The 15,275-nt window shown below is 36.5% G+C and overlaps 1 protein-coding gene across 1 annotated transcript in view; it reads left to right on the top strand.

The window, feature by feature from the left end:
• The window catches only part of LOC104517367 (otogelin-like), a gene marked incomplete at its 3' end in the record, with an annotated part of 71,985 nt that overhangs the window by 34,198 nt on the left and 22,512 nt on the right, over positions 1 to 15,275 (top strand). The window contains exons 21-29 of the mRNA XM_010162002.1: positions 2,454 to 2,561; positions 6,668 to 6,806; positions 7,062 to 7,196; positions 8,288 to 8,434; positions 9,077 to 9,196; positions 10,068 to 10,184; positions 10,699 to 10,855; positions 11,981 to 12,007; positions 14,785 to 14,949. Of these exons, the coding sequence (XP_010160304.1) occupies positions 2,454 to 2,561; positions 6,668 to 6,806; positions 7,062 to 7,196; positions 8,288 to 8,434; positions 9,077 to 9,196; positions 10,068 to 10,184; positions 10,699 to 10,855; positions 11,981 to 12,007; positions 14,785 to 14,949 (1,115 nt within the window). The remainder of the gene's footprint in view (positions 1 to 2,453; positions 2,562 to 6,667; positions 6,807 to 7,061; positions 7,197 to 8,287; positions 8,435 to 9,076; positions 9,197 to 10,067; positions 10,185 to 10,698; positions 10,856 to 11,980; positions 12,008 to 14,784; positions 14,950 to 15,275) is intronic.

Raw genomic sequence — 15,275 nt, 5'->3', positions numbered from 1 at the left:
TGCAATGAACAACCTGTTGGAAACTGCTGCAGTGGAGGCTGTGAGAGAGTTTTTAGTGTTCTGGTCCAAACCGGTGGGCCTTACAGAAGCAAAGACGTGTTTGTTGATTTGGAGGAGACACGTTGCTTCTAAGATGCCTCTACCAAGACTGCTAGTAGTGAAACTAAACATTGAACTCGGTGAAGTGTGATAGCTATCATCGTATCTTTGCGGTTCATTGTAGGTTAGACAATAAGTATAGGCGTCAAGAAAAATGTCTGATATTTCAAAGGGGAGCTGTGCAAGGCCTCTCTGTGGCGTATTTGTGGTGAATTCTTAGATCATTGAAATCTATCCATTTGCTTGGCTTTACAAGAGAGAAAGCTGTTATCACTTGTTTTACCCAGGGTAATAACGTGAAGAAAAAACTGTATTTAGTGTTACCTTGTCAGTCTGATGCTCTTTGTGTCTGAATGTGCCCTGCTCAGTTCTGAGCAGCTTTAAACCAGTGGGAATTTCAGTCTCACAGTTGATTGTCTTCAAGTGACACAATACTTGAAATAAGTATGGATTACAAAGAACACTACACATAACCCGAGGGAAAAATTACAGTTTTTCAGTTTAATGGGGGAGGAGTTTTTACGATGTGTACATATTCCCAGTAAGAAGAGCTACAGAGTTGAAGTTTCTCTCTGATAAGTGACACGCTGAAGGAGAGTCTAAATCATAGTACACAAATTGCCAATTCAGTAAATAAAATATTCCATGATTAATGCAATGATGAAATCTTTCCTTTGAATATTAGGGAAACAAGAGAGTGTCATCACCCTGTTTGTCACAGGTGTGCCTCACACCTATGATCTCTTGTCCATGGTGCAGCGTCTTGCCCAAATTACAGTGCTAAACATCAGCAACAAATTTGTTTTCTTCAGAAACCTGTTAGGAACATAGGAAAGGCTGTATAAAATTTGTGTTACTACAGAGAGGTACTAGAATTCTAAACAAATTTACTTTGAAAGGGCAAAAAGATTATCAGCCCAGCAGCACCATTTCACAATACAGATAGATTTCAAAACTTAGCATGTAGAAAAAAGGATAGTTGTAGATTGTATGGTGCCTGTAACAAATCCTTCTACTGTGTGAGTAGCTCCAGCTTCTTATGTTGTATCAAACAGGATCCTGTATAGGAACAGATACAGAACCTAAACCAAGTTGGAGCTGCAGCAGTGTAAGACATTGCTGTAGCTTACCAAGAGTTTATGTTTCACCATTTTCATTTGTCACATTGATTTGTCATAGAAGGTGTTCTTTTATTTGTTATTGAACCTTTAGCTCCTATACTGACATCTGTTTGCCTATCCAGTAGCATTACAATTTTTCTAAAATTGAATCCATCTTTGGAAGAAATACAGCTCTATTGGGCTCAGTGTAAAAGATAGCTTTTTAAATAAAATCATTCCATATTTCTGGTGTATTTCTTGAGAGTTATTTGTAGAATCTGTTTGAGGTCTGTCTTTATCTAACCTATATTTCAGTTTTTCTGAGTACTATTAAAAGCTACAAATGTTTTACTGTAATATTTATACTAGTTACCTTGTCTTGCTGGGCAAGAATTCCTCTGTTCTTTCTCTGTAAATGGTATGTTCTTCTGTTTTAATTTGTTACTCTAGGACCTGTGTTTATAAGCACAATTTTGTATCATTAGTCTTGAACTGTAAATAGCTATGCATGTGGTTATCTGTGCTATCACAAAAATCTCCTTTGAAGGCTATGAGGATATTGGTGCTAATAAAGTTTAGTGTACTTGTGATTGCTTGCATGAGGGGGCCAGTCATACAGAAATACGTACTCAGCTTTATGCAAACACGATAGCTCTTTTGATATTGATTAAATTATTCACAGAAGCAAGAAGTGTAACCACAGCTATAGGAGAACTGAAAAAACGAAAACCTTTTTAAATCAGGCAGAGTTGAGAACAAGAAGAAATCATAATTTAAAAATTCTTAGAATAAATAAGCTACTGATTTTGGATAGGAAGAGCACGTGCCACCAGAGCTAAAAGGTGTGGTAGCTCTCCCATCTTGTGGAGGATCCCTCGGCTTTAGTTAAATATAAGTTAATTGGCTGAGCTACAAGAAGTCTGGTGAAATTTAGAGGAGGTCTGGAAAATTTTAGTTTCCCTGACTTAAAATTTGTAAGTTAATGAATAAGTCTTCACATGGTTAGTGGTTGAAGGTCTAATGCCCAAAGTGCTAGCACTTACTAAAGATAAAATATTCAAGTACCCGTAAAAGGAAATTACCAGATTACTCATATTTATTAATAAAATTGCGCATTTTCAATTTCACAAGTTTTTAAACTTTATTTGTTTTTCAATAATAATATAATAATTTAAAAGGTTAGTAACATATTTTTTAATATAGATACCAGGTAGACTTCTGCTGAATGTATGTGTTTTGTTCTTTTTTTAATAGTCTTGTTAAACATGGGGATGTGTGCTTGGAAGCAGATGAATGTCCATGTTCATGGAAAGGAAAGGAATACTTTCCAGGTGACAAAGTAATTTCTTCCTGTCATACATGGTAAGTAGACATCCATTTAGGTGATTATTTCATTGTAGTTGTTTGTTTATGAGTTGATTGTTCCTTCATGTTTCTTAATCATAAATTTCACACCAGATTCTGGTAAATCATTTACCCTAATTTTGTATTTACATTTGTTCGAAGAGCTATTAAAATTATTTTTTTTTTAGGGTTTGTTGTTTCAAGGAACTTGTACATAACAAAATAACTGCTATTTGGGAATGAAAAAAAAAGCTTAATTTAGAAAAATCATTGTTTTTATTATGAAGGTAATCTAAATTAATACTCCTTAGCCAGTATTCCTAAAGTACAGGTAAAATCTTTCAAATACTTATCACCCACACCTGAGTGACATTTTTTAAAGCTTTTTACTTATTTATTTTCACATTTAGCATCGGATCTGAGCAGTGTAAGTACCCAAAACATAACCCTGTGGCCATAAGTATATGCCTGCTACAATGATAAATGAAGGAGAGTACTGATCAACTTTGTGTTCTGAGCATAGTAACAGATAAATTGGTTGCTAATTTTGTGTGTGTGGATAACTGATGAATCAATCTGCTTTTAAAGGAAGCATTTCAATAGACAAGGGTTGATAGAATCACTCAAATGCAGAAACCTATTCCTTTCACTATCCAGTGCTGTCACTGCAGCACATACCCTATAGCTGTGTTACTCCGCAAAGTTTCCTTGAGTACTCTCAGTAGAATGTGGTACATTACCGTTTCAATAAGCTTCATGAGAGCTTAGGTGTGAAAATACGTCACATCTGCATGATCCTGATCAAAATTGCTTCCTGATGGTTCCCACCTGTTTCATTCTCTGATCACTGTTGGTTGTTGCAAGCTGGCACTAAGCAGCATTGTTTGTCTTACCAGAGCCTCAGAAAAATCAGCTGTACTGTCAAGAATCAAGACACCATAGTAGTAGTATAGCCTCTAGCTTCTCAGCAGAGCGTTTCCTTCCTTTTGTCCCCTTCTTTTAGCTTACCAGGATCATTTAACTGGTCTCACCTGGTAAACTACTGCTTCTGGCCTGCACAGCTCAGTATAGCCTAGCACGGTGAAGGCTTGTCCAGTCAGCACTAATCACTGCCTTGTCTGGATGTCGTTGCCCCCTCCAGCCTTGTGCTGACTGCCTACCTCTGCCTCTCGTCAGGTCCTCAGTATCTGCTCTAGAAGATATTTGTAGCCCTTTGGTCGACTGGTGAAGCGACTTACAAGCCATCTCCACTGGGCAGGCAGGTAAAGCGACCCGGGTTATTCACCCCCTTATTTCCAAAGGCCTCTCCAATTGGACCTGGTGTGGGATTGCTTGCATCAGAAAGAACTATTACATCCCATTTAATCTGTGTGAGACTTCACGAAAGGCAGCAGCAGTGCAGGCTAAGACACTGGATATTTAGCCTTCTCTTTTTTTCTGAGGCCAGGCCAATTAATTCATGTACTAATCCTTAAGGTTGTCACAGCTTTTCTAGTCTTTCAAGTCCAGAAGGAAAGACAGATTAAGTGATAATGGCTTTTTGGCAGTCAGTTGTCCACTGACAGATGGGAAATCTTCAACAAGCTCTGTTTGACACGAAGTGTAGAATGTCTTTGAGACTGCTCTGTGTGTATGCAGAGGGGTGTTTGATATGTCAAGGAAAATGTGCACTATTGCTTGTGCAAAGCACTCCTGTGCACACAGGCTCACTTAGGCACAGATAGCAGTTATGATAACTTTAATGTTATTTAGTGCACAGAAATGGAGTGCATTGATACTAAATATGATCTTACTCATGTCTGATGTAGTATGTCGTGGTTTAACATAGGCTAGCAACATAACTATTAATCTGTCTATTGAATAGTAGAAAGGCAAATAAAATAATATCTTGAATTGGAAAAACTACCAGTGGGGTGTCGGGAACTTTCAACCCAAGCTCTGGGGTCTGGCTGAATTGTGGTTCCAGGTTTCTCAGGTTTGTTTTTCAGTGTAACTCCGTGATACTGTTTACATGTGCTGGTGAGATTAAACACAAAAAGTTACTATACTAACTGACCATATCAGGGCAGTGTCTTGGTGCTGCACAGACATGGGTGGTGCAGTTAGCTATGCTGGTTTGCATGCACTGAGACCACTGAGCAGATCCTGGTTGGTCTCTGTGGGCTGCTGAATTGGGCCTTCTGTGTTCTTAAACAAATACTTCTTGGAAATGCTTTTTTTAAAAAGCTAATCAAAGTCTGGGAGGCAGTAGTCCAAGTAGGACTCTCTAGATTCTGATAACTGTTATTTTACGTAGTGTGAAACAAGAGTGGACTTAGAAGACATTGTGTAACTCTTAAGCCCTTGCTTCTAACTGTAAATGTGTTAAGACTACTGAAAAGGAAAGTATGCAGAGGACCTCCCTACTCTACATGTTAAGAAATGTTTCTGGATGAGCCCTTAACAGATCAGTGTGTGGAGGAGGATTTGAATAGGCCAAGAGTAAAATTAAAACCTAATGTCTCACAGGGAGCATGAGAAGCAGCGCGTATTCTTTCAGTCCAAATACAGTTTCTTCTCTTTGCCTCTCCATCGGCTTGATTAGGTTCCTGCCTTAGGTGCGGCTTTGAGGTAACTAGTAGCTGGGTTAGTCCTACTGCCATCTACTTGTGCTTTGGTACAGCAATCACTTTCATATGTTGTACTTTTAACTTATTTTAGCCATGTGCGTAGTATATATGTATATGTAGTTACACAAAACACAAGCAGTGGGCCAAATCAGTGGTGGATTAAGTGGAATCTTTGAAAATCTGGAAAATGTGTCCAGGTTGGGGCAAGTTACGTGGTAAGGGAACAGAAGGAAACATGATGCTACTAGTAATTTGAGCTGCCTAGATTTTCTAGATAATTGCTGCTCTTCTGAAAACAGTGGTCTGAGCTGTCATACATGACAGCTAATATATGACATGACAGCAAAAAATATGAACAGAAAACGGAAAATTGTACAGCCAAAAATCTTCATACTGCTTGGTACTTCAGATGCCAAACATGAATGAATTATCAAATACTTCCAGAAGTCAGATTAATACTTTAGATGTAAAATGTGAAGCATTCATTTAATCAGGAAATTGAAAATTCAATATTTTTAAGAATCAAGTTAGATATGTGCTGAAATTATATCACATGCTGTATTTAGTTTAACCTGTGTTTATGAAATAGACCTGTAGTAAAGCTGTACCAGGGCACCAGGTCTGCTGTCTTTCTTGAGGGAAGTTTTTTAAATGTCCAGATGATTTAGAAACATAAAGAATGACTTGTGGATACAGGAGATTAAATTCTGTCCATTATTATAAGTCTTATGTCACCTGTGAAAACGTTATTTACACTGCAAGAGGGTGATGCAGAAAGAGACATGGTATCTGGTGCTGCAAAGCCTCGCTGTTAGGCGGTTACAAAGCAAAGGCAATTCAGAAAGGTCTGAACACCCTGCATGTGTGAAAGCATTTTCATACTTAAGAGAGCCACAGACAGGACAATTATGGATTGGAATCCCCTAAACTATTAAGCTAGGCTTTGGGGGTAATAATACTTAGGCAACGCCTGACAACCCAAAGCACGGTTCTTTTAAGGAACTTAAACGCCAAAATAGTGCTACTGAAATTATTATTTTGCCCTTCTGTGAAATTCTCGTTCAAGCAGAGTGAATAAAGACTGTAGTAATAGGTTACATGTTGATGCCAACATTCAGACTGTACAGAAGAAAATGTTCAAGGAGAAGCTGAAAAAGAAAGCTTTAACCTTGTGACACATTATTGATGTGAGTTACTAGAGAATAAATTGTATTACTTTGCGTGGCATTTTTTGTTTTCTTGTTTCAATGAAACACATACCCTTTTAGTGTCTGTATATTCTGGAGTCTATAAATTCTAACTGGAAGAAACACAGACTCTGTGACTTCAATATGTACATTTTTTTCCCAGAGAATCAATTTATATATGCTGCTTCTAGTTCACATTTCAAAATGCTTCTGTGCACAGTCATCATATTTGCATGGCTTTTGGTTTTTTTACTTCTCAGTGCAATTGCTGTAATCATTTGTCTGTGGTTGCAGTTGATATTACCATTATTGGTCATACATTTTTCAGCATTTGCCAGCATGGATCATTTCAATGCACCTTCCATCCTTGCCCATCAATGTGCACTGTGTATGGGGATCGGCATTACAGGACGTTTGATGGACTAACGTTCGACTTTGTTGGAACGTGTAAGGTTTACCTAGTTAAGGTGAGACTTTCTCATAAAGCCTCTGTAAAACTGGATTTAAAAATTACTTGTTAAAAACTACTCTTCCACTTACTTCCTATCTGTACATTTTATTGAGTCCTACATACTGTTTTTTAAGCTTTGTTGTTGCTTAGACTTTGAATCATACATAACATAATAATTATACACTGAGGTTTCTGGTACCTAACTATGTAACAATATGCATTTTACATCAATATATTAAAAAGCGGTTTGGTTTTTTTTTTTTTTTTTCAGGGTACTTCTTCAACCAGTTTTTCTGTTGTTATAGAGAATATTAACTGCTTTAATACTGGAATCATTTGCAGAAAAAACGTTTTCATTAATGTTGGAAAATCTTTTTTAATATTTGATGATGAAACTGGAAATCCAGTAAGTTTCTATCTTTAACACGGATCAAAAGGTAGCATATGGACTTCTCTGGATCTTTTTTTTCCTTTTGTTAGCAAAACCTTATGGTGCTACTTAAGTAGCAGAGGCATAAATATCTTTACTGGGAATGCTGATCACATTTGGATTGATTAATGAAGACCTTAAAAAAAATCTTGTCTATATTTCACAAAAAATGTTAGATGAGATCATCATAATTCTTTTGTTTAGACTTAATTCCTGTTTAGTGTCTTAGGAAAAATACAGATATTTTTAAGTCAGTGGGGGTTTTGCTGTTACTTTCCATAGAATGAAGAATTTAGTCTGGTCTGTGACGTATAGGAGGATTATTCCTGTACAGTTGTAAAAAATAAATTACAGTCCCAGGTATATCCTCCACACCTTTAATTTAATTTTTGTTTTGGCCAAACTTCAAACTCTATTGCTGTAAATATTTAGTGTATTTAGAAATTTTAGTATAAATAGTACTATTTACAGTTTATAGGCTGACTGTACAAAGAAGGTTATGTCTCTTTTTATGAGATATTGTGTAGTTAAACCTGACATCTCATTACATGCTACAAAAAATTTTGAATCTGATTGTTAGTGAATAGAGAGAAGAATACTTTGTGTAAATAAGATGGCAATCTGTGGACATACTTAGGCAATTCCTTATTTCAAGAAGATCCTCCATACATCTTTATACCCATCTGTAATCAAAAAAATCCTGTGTCTAAGACCTTCTGAATGCAACGATGTATAACTAAGTGAAAATAATAACCATGAACCTTAAGACTAACTTTTTATGTCCCAGATGAACCATTAACATTTTAATCTTCACTCCAGTTGTTGTTACCTGTAAATGTGATAAAATCAACTTTTTAAATAGTAAAATCATAAAAATATAACACAGTTCACAATCCAAATCCGCATGACTTTTGTTTAAGCATTTACTTGTGTGGCCTTTTGTCAGTTTTTGGAGTTTGTCTGAGAATCGTGCCATTCATTTTATTTAGACGTTTCATTTCCTCTCAAGTGAACATTTTGTGAAGACATTGCTTATGTTACAAGCTGCCTTGTTTTATTTTGAACAGAGCTTGTCTAGTTACATAGATGAACTACAAAAAATACAGTTATGGAAAGCTGGATTTTTCACTGTTGTTCATTTTCCCAATGAGCACATCACTATTCTTTGGGATCAAAGAACAACAGTTCATGTACAGATGGGTCATCAGTGGCAGGTAAGTGGAAGTCAACACTTATTGCCATTCTTTGAGGCATTTATCTAAGTCTTATGAAGTAAGACATGTTACTGTTATTCAGAGAATATACAACATGTCAGAAATCATGTAGGAGCTCAGTGGCAGAGTCAAGGAGCGGAGTATTTAACCACCTGAGAGAAGCATTCAACTACCAATTAAAATATTCATTCCCACTTTTTTTTTTTTTTATTTCCCCCAGTCATTTTTACTGTCTAACTTCTGTAACAACAGAGACAAATATCTTTGAGGCAACCGTCTGCTCATTCCTTATATGTCTGGGCCATGTGTTATTTTGCTGAAGCATAGAAAAAACATAGTTAGCAAACAGGTCACTTTTCTGAACAGAAAATCAGCTCCTTTCTCAAAGGCTTGGAGATACTTAGTGGAAAGGGAATAATGTTGATATTGTCAAAAGGAAAAAAAAAAAAATCATAGCTTTGTTATCACAAAGACCTGAAGTGTTTTGGCTGAAATTTAGCTGAAAAGGATTAAATCCTGACAAATTTATAATGAAACAACTGAGGACAGGAACTTAAGAAGCAAGTTTTGAGAACAGTCGTGACTGGTAGTGTTTTCTAGCAGATAGAAATATGTTTTTATACATAAATCTTTTTTTCCCAGGGTGAATTGACTGGATTATGTGGAAATTTTGATTTGAAGACAGTAAATGAATTGAGGACTCCAGATAATTTTGAATTAACAAACCCACAAGAGTTTGGGAACAGCTGGACAGCTGTAGAGGTACATAGTAAGATTTTTGCTAGTAGATTTGCTAGTAGATTTTTTTGCTGTTACACCATATAATCTATCTAGAATGAAATCAGATTTTTTTTTCCTGGGACTATCAGTCAGGCAACAATGCAAATGGCAATATCCATGGTTCTTACAGATACCATAATCCATTATGGAGAAGAAAATAATCACCTTTTTTTCTACAAAGTGCTATAGTGCGGAGGAAAATGCTGTTCGTTATACTGAATCTACAAGTGTTTTTGAAGATGTTTGAACAGTAAAGTAGTAATATTTTATGTAAAGGAATAATTGAGGGTTCACTTTAGACTGTCTTGTCAGTTTAGCTGATCTTTCATAGCTGGGAAATATTTAACTGTAAACCCATAGTAAAATAAAGAAAAAATATTCTTTCCATATGCTGTAATTTTCAAAATTTACCTTTTTTAATGTCGTGTCTAGTGGTATTCATAGAAATGTTCCTTCCTAGTAGTTAGAGTAAAAACATCTGATTTCTAACACTTCTAATGTACATCGTCTGAGTGAACTTTGATATTTATGTAAGCTGGACTGTTCAGGTGCAAGGACTGCAGGTTGGGACTGCATGGCAGCACTGTTTAGACCTCTATGTACGTGTGGGGATTTTCTGCTGCTCTTCGACCAATGAAACTTTTCTTGAGACTGTGTGCTTTTCCTTTTGATATGGATTAACATCCCCTTTTAGTTCTATATCTTAGTCTGGGTTTAGTGTCATAAATGATGTATTTGTTTTGTGTTTTACATATTTTCTTTTTTTTAAAACCAATCCAAAACTATGCTTTCCAAGTTCAAACACAAAGTGGTTATGAAAAAAGTTTATCACCTTGATTTTGCTTTCTTTAAGTGTGTTGACAGCTCTGACATTCGAAATCCATGCAGTTTGAATCCCCTTAGAGAGCCATTTGCCAAGAAGGAATGCGGAATACTGTTAAGTGAAGCATTTGAAGCTTGCCATCCAGTGGTGAGTTGTGGTCACGTATAGAAAGATGTGAAAGTCAACATATTACTAGGGAGAAACTTTACTCTGCAGCTTCAAAAAGCAAATTAGCATTGATACTTTTCTTGGAAATCTACTTTATTATTTCTTACACTTAATGGATATCTAACTTTCTTAACACTTCTGAGGTTTATTGGTTTGTGATCAGTTTAGAGAGAGAGTTTCCTTTGTTTCGTAAGCTTCTTTGTAGTTTATTATAGCTTAAATATTACAAAACCATATAAAACACAACCTCACATCAGCATCTTAGTGTGCATGGTCTTAATGGGTCATTGATTTGTTTTAATAAATACTGTATCAGATTTTTATGCTGTGTTCTAATAAACTTTTTCTTGTGTTTCAGGAAACATTTAGATTAAAATCTTTAGTACATTGAAGACTTACATATTAAATTTTGAAAGAGTCATAGCTTTGTATTGAGGTGATTGTTGCCAGTGTCTATATGAATGTTTTTGATAAATGATACTTATATTTCCAGGTTGACGTCACTTGGTTTTACTCAAACTGCTTGACAGATACATGTGGTTGTAACCAAGGAGGTGACTGTGAGTGTTTCTGTACAAGTGTATCAGCTTATGCCCATCAGTGCTGCCAGCATGGAGTTGCTGTAGACTGGAGGTCCCCTAGAGTGTGTCGTAAGTTTACTTAACTAGCATTGCCAGTGGCTGCCACTGCATTCAAGAGACCCAGACCTGAAAAATCAATCCCATTATGTTGCCCGGGGCCGTGAATTGAATCACTAAGCTACACTGATAGGAAGATGAGTAGGGGCTTCTCACTGTGTTCAACGTGCATTTGAGTCTAGCTGGATTATGTGCTTCTTTATGTATTTGTGGGTGGTACTCTTCTATTCATAAATCCTTGTGCTGTGATATGAAAGGAAAAGTCATGGTAAGTCTGTATTAGGTCACGGCCTGCATCCCTCAAGCTAAAGTTACAAAGCTAACAGCTCAAGTAATTTCCATCTTCAGGAGGACTTGTACACAGGGTCTAGGAAACATAGCTGCCTTACTGCTGCCCCCAGAGTAAGTATGAAATACAAAGGTCTTCTGTAGAAAAGGAAGTAGGTTTTTAAGTAGGATTCTGTCATTACCTTACGTATAGCTGAGGAGAGGAGTGATAGAGCAGCTTTCGTGGGCATCTGGCAACCCACCACACCTTAGTATCCCTATTCAACAACGCTTAGAAGTTGTAAAAAAATCTCAAGCCTTTTTCTATGGCATATAGTGTAAATGCCTAACAGGAGACTGTCATTTCCCAAAGATGGGATAAAAAAAGGTGAGAGAGTCTCTCTGCAACTGCAAAGTTAGAAAAATGCTTGATTACTTCCATTCTTTCTAAGTAGCTTGCTCGAAGTCACGCAGAAAATTTGCCATACTGCAAGAGGGTTAGTCTTAATTTTTGATAGAAAATTTATGATGTATGGATGTGTTTTTGATAGAAATGGTATGTGTTTTAATGTGACCATGGAAAGACAGCAAAGCCTAGTCTTCACCACTAGAGGTCACAAAAAGACAGCTGTAAGTACATAAGTTAGTATTTCCTGCTAGAAAACAGTATTTTATTTAAATCAGTCTAGTTAAATTATTATTTTACTTAAATCAGTAAAATAAATATTTGGCAATTTTTTTTTAATAAACGTTTGTGTATCATCTGACTTGGCCAAGCTTTTGGCTTACCTCTTAATTGTAAAGGGTAATAGGAAACCTGTTTATCTGCAGAATGCCTACAACTGCATTTCTCTTCTTTTTATGTTTTAGCTTATGATTGTGAATATTTCAACAAAGGTAAGTCCTAAAGGAAGTGAAAACATGTCAATAGAATTCTTGGTTTCTTTATGTAAGTCTTAGTACTTTGTATAAAAATAATCATGTTAATGAAAACAGTTGCAAATGGTGTAGTATTTAAATAGCCAGGATTTGCTTTTACTCGTTTATTTTGCTTTTTCAAAGGCTTTTAATTGAATTATTGTTTTTATTCCTGGGCCTTTCCCAAAAAAATACATGTTTAACCCATTTTCTTTGCATTCATAGATCATGATTAAACAATTAAATTGTTAAGTTATTAATAGACTGTTCAACCCAATGGTACTAGTGGCACTGCTTGCCTAAGGCATACTGCAGTTCAAACCTGGTACCCAGTGGTCAGTTAAACCCTGATCTGCTGTGCAGCCTCCTGAGGGAGTTAACTAGTAACATGGTTCAACTTCTTGTGCCCAAACGGTGAATAACTCTTCATTTAGGTATGTCTGACCTAGCTTTAAGTTCCTGAGTGACAAGCATTGCTGCTGCATTAGGAATGGCTCTGAGAGAGGTGCAAAACTTGTACAAGGTGCTAGGGTAAACCTTCAATCTGCACCCGGTGCTGTAGTGCTGTGTTAACACTGGATTCCATATTCAGACTATTTTAAAGTTATATTGCAAGTGTCTGCATAGTTAGACGTGATGAGTGTACAAGCCCTGCAAGTCAGGCTCATGTGAGGAACGGTCAGGACTCCTGGTATTTATTCAATAACTCTTTTTACCAAGCTTGTGTAGAAGCCTGTCTATCCAGATGGTTCGTGATATTTTAGTCTTCTGTTTGACTCCTTATTGCAGCAGCTCACCCCCAGAAAGATCTTGGAGAGAGGCTGAGTTTAATTTAGAAGAGACTTGTGCGATGTGCCAGGCCCAAATGATATGGCCATGAAATTTACGTTTTCTGATACACTGACTGCTGAAAAGATTTTGAGTGGGGTCAAATTGCTAATGCAGTGGAATTTCATCTAAATCAGTACTTAAGCCTTTAAATTAATTTAAATAAAGGCCAGTTGAATATACAAGGTGATTGCAGTTTTACATTTCCTTTTTGGTTTAGTTTGGTTTATGAAGGAAATAGTCTGATATTAGATGATCTTACTGCAGTTGTAACAGGTTGAAAGTGCAGTGCATCCAACATCTGTGGTAGTAGTGAAGAGAAGTTAGATCATAACATATACTTTCAAAGTGTGTTGTTAGTTTTACTTGTTACTGGATTCTCACTGACAGAAATTAGTTGAAATAGTGGAGAGTTGTGCATGTGATCAGCTTGTAATAAACATGCTTATCATACACTGTTTGCTAATCCAGCTCATCAGTATTCAACACAGGATGTTTCACAGCTGCCAGTGGGGAAAAAAACATCTCTATGCAGATGATTTTCTTTTCTACATCAGATATAGTAGCATTCCCCAGAATTACTTAGTTTTGGAGACAGAAAGGTTAAGAAACTTAGACCAGAAAGAGGTTTTCTCTATGTAAGTTTGTCATGAATCCAGACTGAAGTAGTTCCCGTCCTACTAGAAGCAGGAGCAGGAACCTTTTGTCTTTGATAAGGGGAAATTCTCAGCTGGTAGCTGTGGTTTCTCAAATTTTGGATGGACCTGAGATGTGAGACTTAAATGTATAATAACATATCTAGAATACTAAATGTTTCAAGTAATTTTTAAAATGTTATTCAACTCCCTGCACTGAAGGTATCACGGTACCTAGTTAGCTAGGCATGGGTTTGTGTCTTAACTGGCCACCTATTTATGCTTTTGGAATCTAAAACTCTGGTTGTAGTGCAGCCTCCTTAAGATTTCAAAACTCTTAATAAATTCTAAGATAAGGGAGAACCAGAATATGAGGGCAGGCTCCAAACTGCAGTCCAAACTTTTAACCCCTTGGAACAGATTTTAAGGCTCAATGGTATTAGCTGCAGCTATCAGCTGAGAAATTCTGGGACGCTTCTGTGTTAAGATGTAGGCTTGCCATGTCCTGGTTTGTGAGTAAAATGGTAGTGAGGTAAATTGCCCAAGTGTGGTCTAAAATGCCCAGTTTTAACAGAAAAAATTACCAAAATAATTTAAAAACACATTTAAAAATAATCTTTAAAATACTTTTCTGCAATGAAATTGGAACTGAGGGGGTGTGACGTTGTAAGATTTGTGAAATGATATCTTCGCATGCTTTTGACTTTTTTTATTTATAGGTAAAATATGGCCATCCCTTTGCTTATGATGCTGATTTCTTTCTGTCTCACTTCTCAGTGGTTACGTTTGTATCTACACTGTTCAAGGAGTTTTGATACTCAGTGACAACAAACTTTATTTCCTGCAAAATGCTTCACACTTTGGAGACTAATAAAACAGGTTTTAAAGTATAGTACGAGGTGTATAATCAGTTCAACCAAACAGATAAACAATTTTAGAGGAATCCCAGGGTGGTCTGTAGAACACTGTTTACTTCTAAATCAAATAACTGATGAGTCAGCTAACTTTAATAAGATGACTATGAAACCAAAGTGGATGAGAGGGAGGAAAAGGAGAATCTAATCATGAATCTTTAAAAATAAAACTAGTTATTTTGGACAGTTTTCAGAACAGGTATTTTCTAAAAGAATTTGGCTTTGTTTTAGTTGTCATTATAGTTTAGTGCATTGTACCTAGAGCTATTTACAGAGTGGAGAGCTGTGTTGTTATTTTTGTGTTTTATTATAATATTTAGAGCTCAAGCAGTTGTGACACTTGATATAAAAGGTAGTTCTAATTTTTTTTTCTCAACAGCTCTGGGAAAGGGCCCGTACAAACTGGTCAGCTATTTGGATGAAGAATTGGTAATGGCACTGAGACTGGTGGATGGTGCTGTTCTCCCAGTGAGAGAAGATACTGTTCCTGGACATGCAGTGAGCTTTATGCTGACTTCAGGACTTTATAAACCCAAAGCACATGGTAAAGTCATTGTAACCAGGAGGCTTTAATAAGGCAGAGAAAATTTTGCCCTTAAACACAAACCTATGTTTTAGGATAGACCTGGGTCAAAAAAATATTTTCTTTATTTATCACCTAATTGTGCTCCCTTGTCTGCCAAAATTTTCATTTGGCTAGTTTTAATTAGATAATTGTAGCTTTATAAATAGATACTTGTAGTTGAAAAGCAACAGCCTTCTCCACCCCAACCTTCAGAAGCACCAAACCAGTGTTATAGCCTCGTCCTCCAGATACGTGCTGCTCCTTCCACCTTTCCTCCGGCAGAACTGGGACATGGGAAAGAATGA

This window comes from Eurypyga helias, unplaced genomic scaffold (assembly GCF_000690775.1).
Source record: "Eurypyga helias isolate BGI_N326 unplaced genomic scaffold, ASM69077v1 scaffold16222, whole genome shotgun sequence".
NCBI lineage: Eukaryota > Metazoa > Chordata > Aves > Eurypygiformes > Eurypygidae > Eurypyga > Eurypyga helias.
The sequence above is the reverse complement of the archived record's forward strand: the minus strand, read 5'-3'. Positions and strand labels throughout refer to the sequence as shown.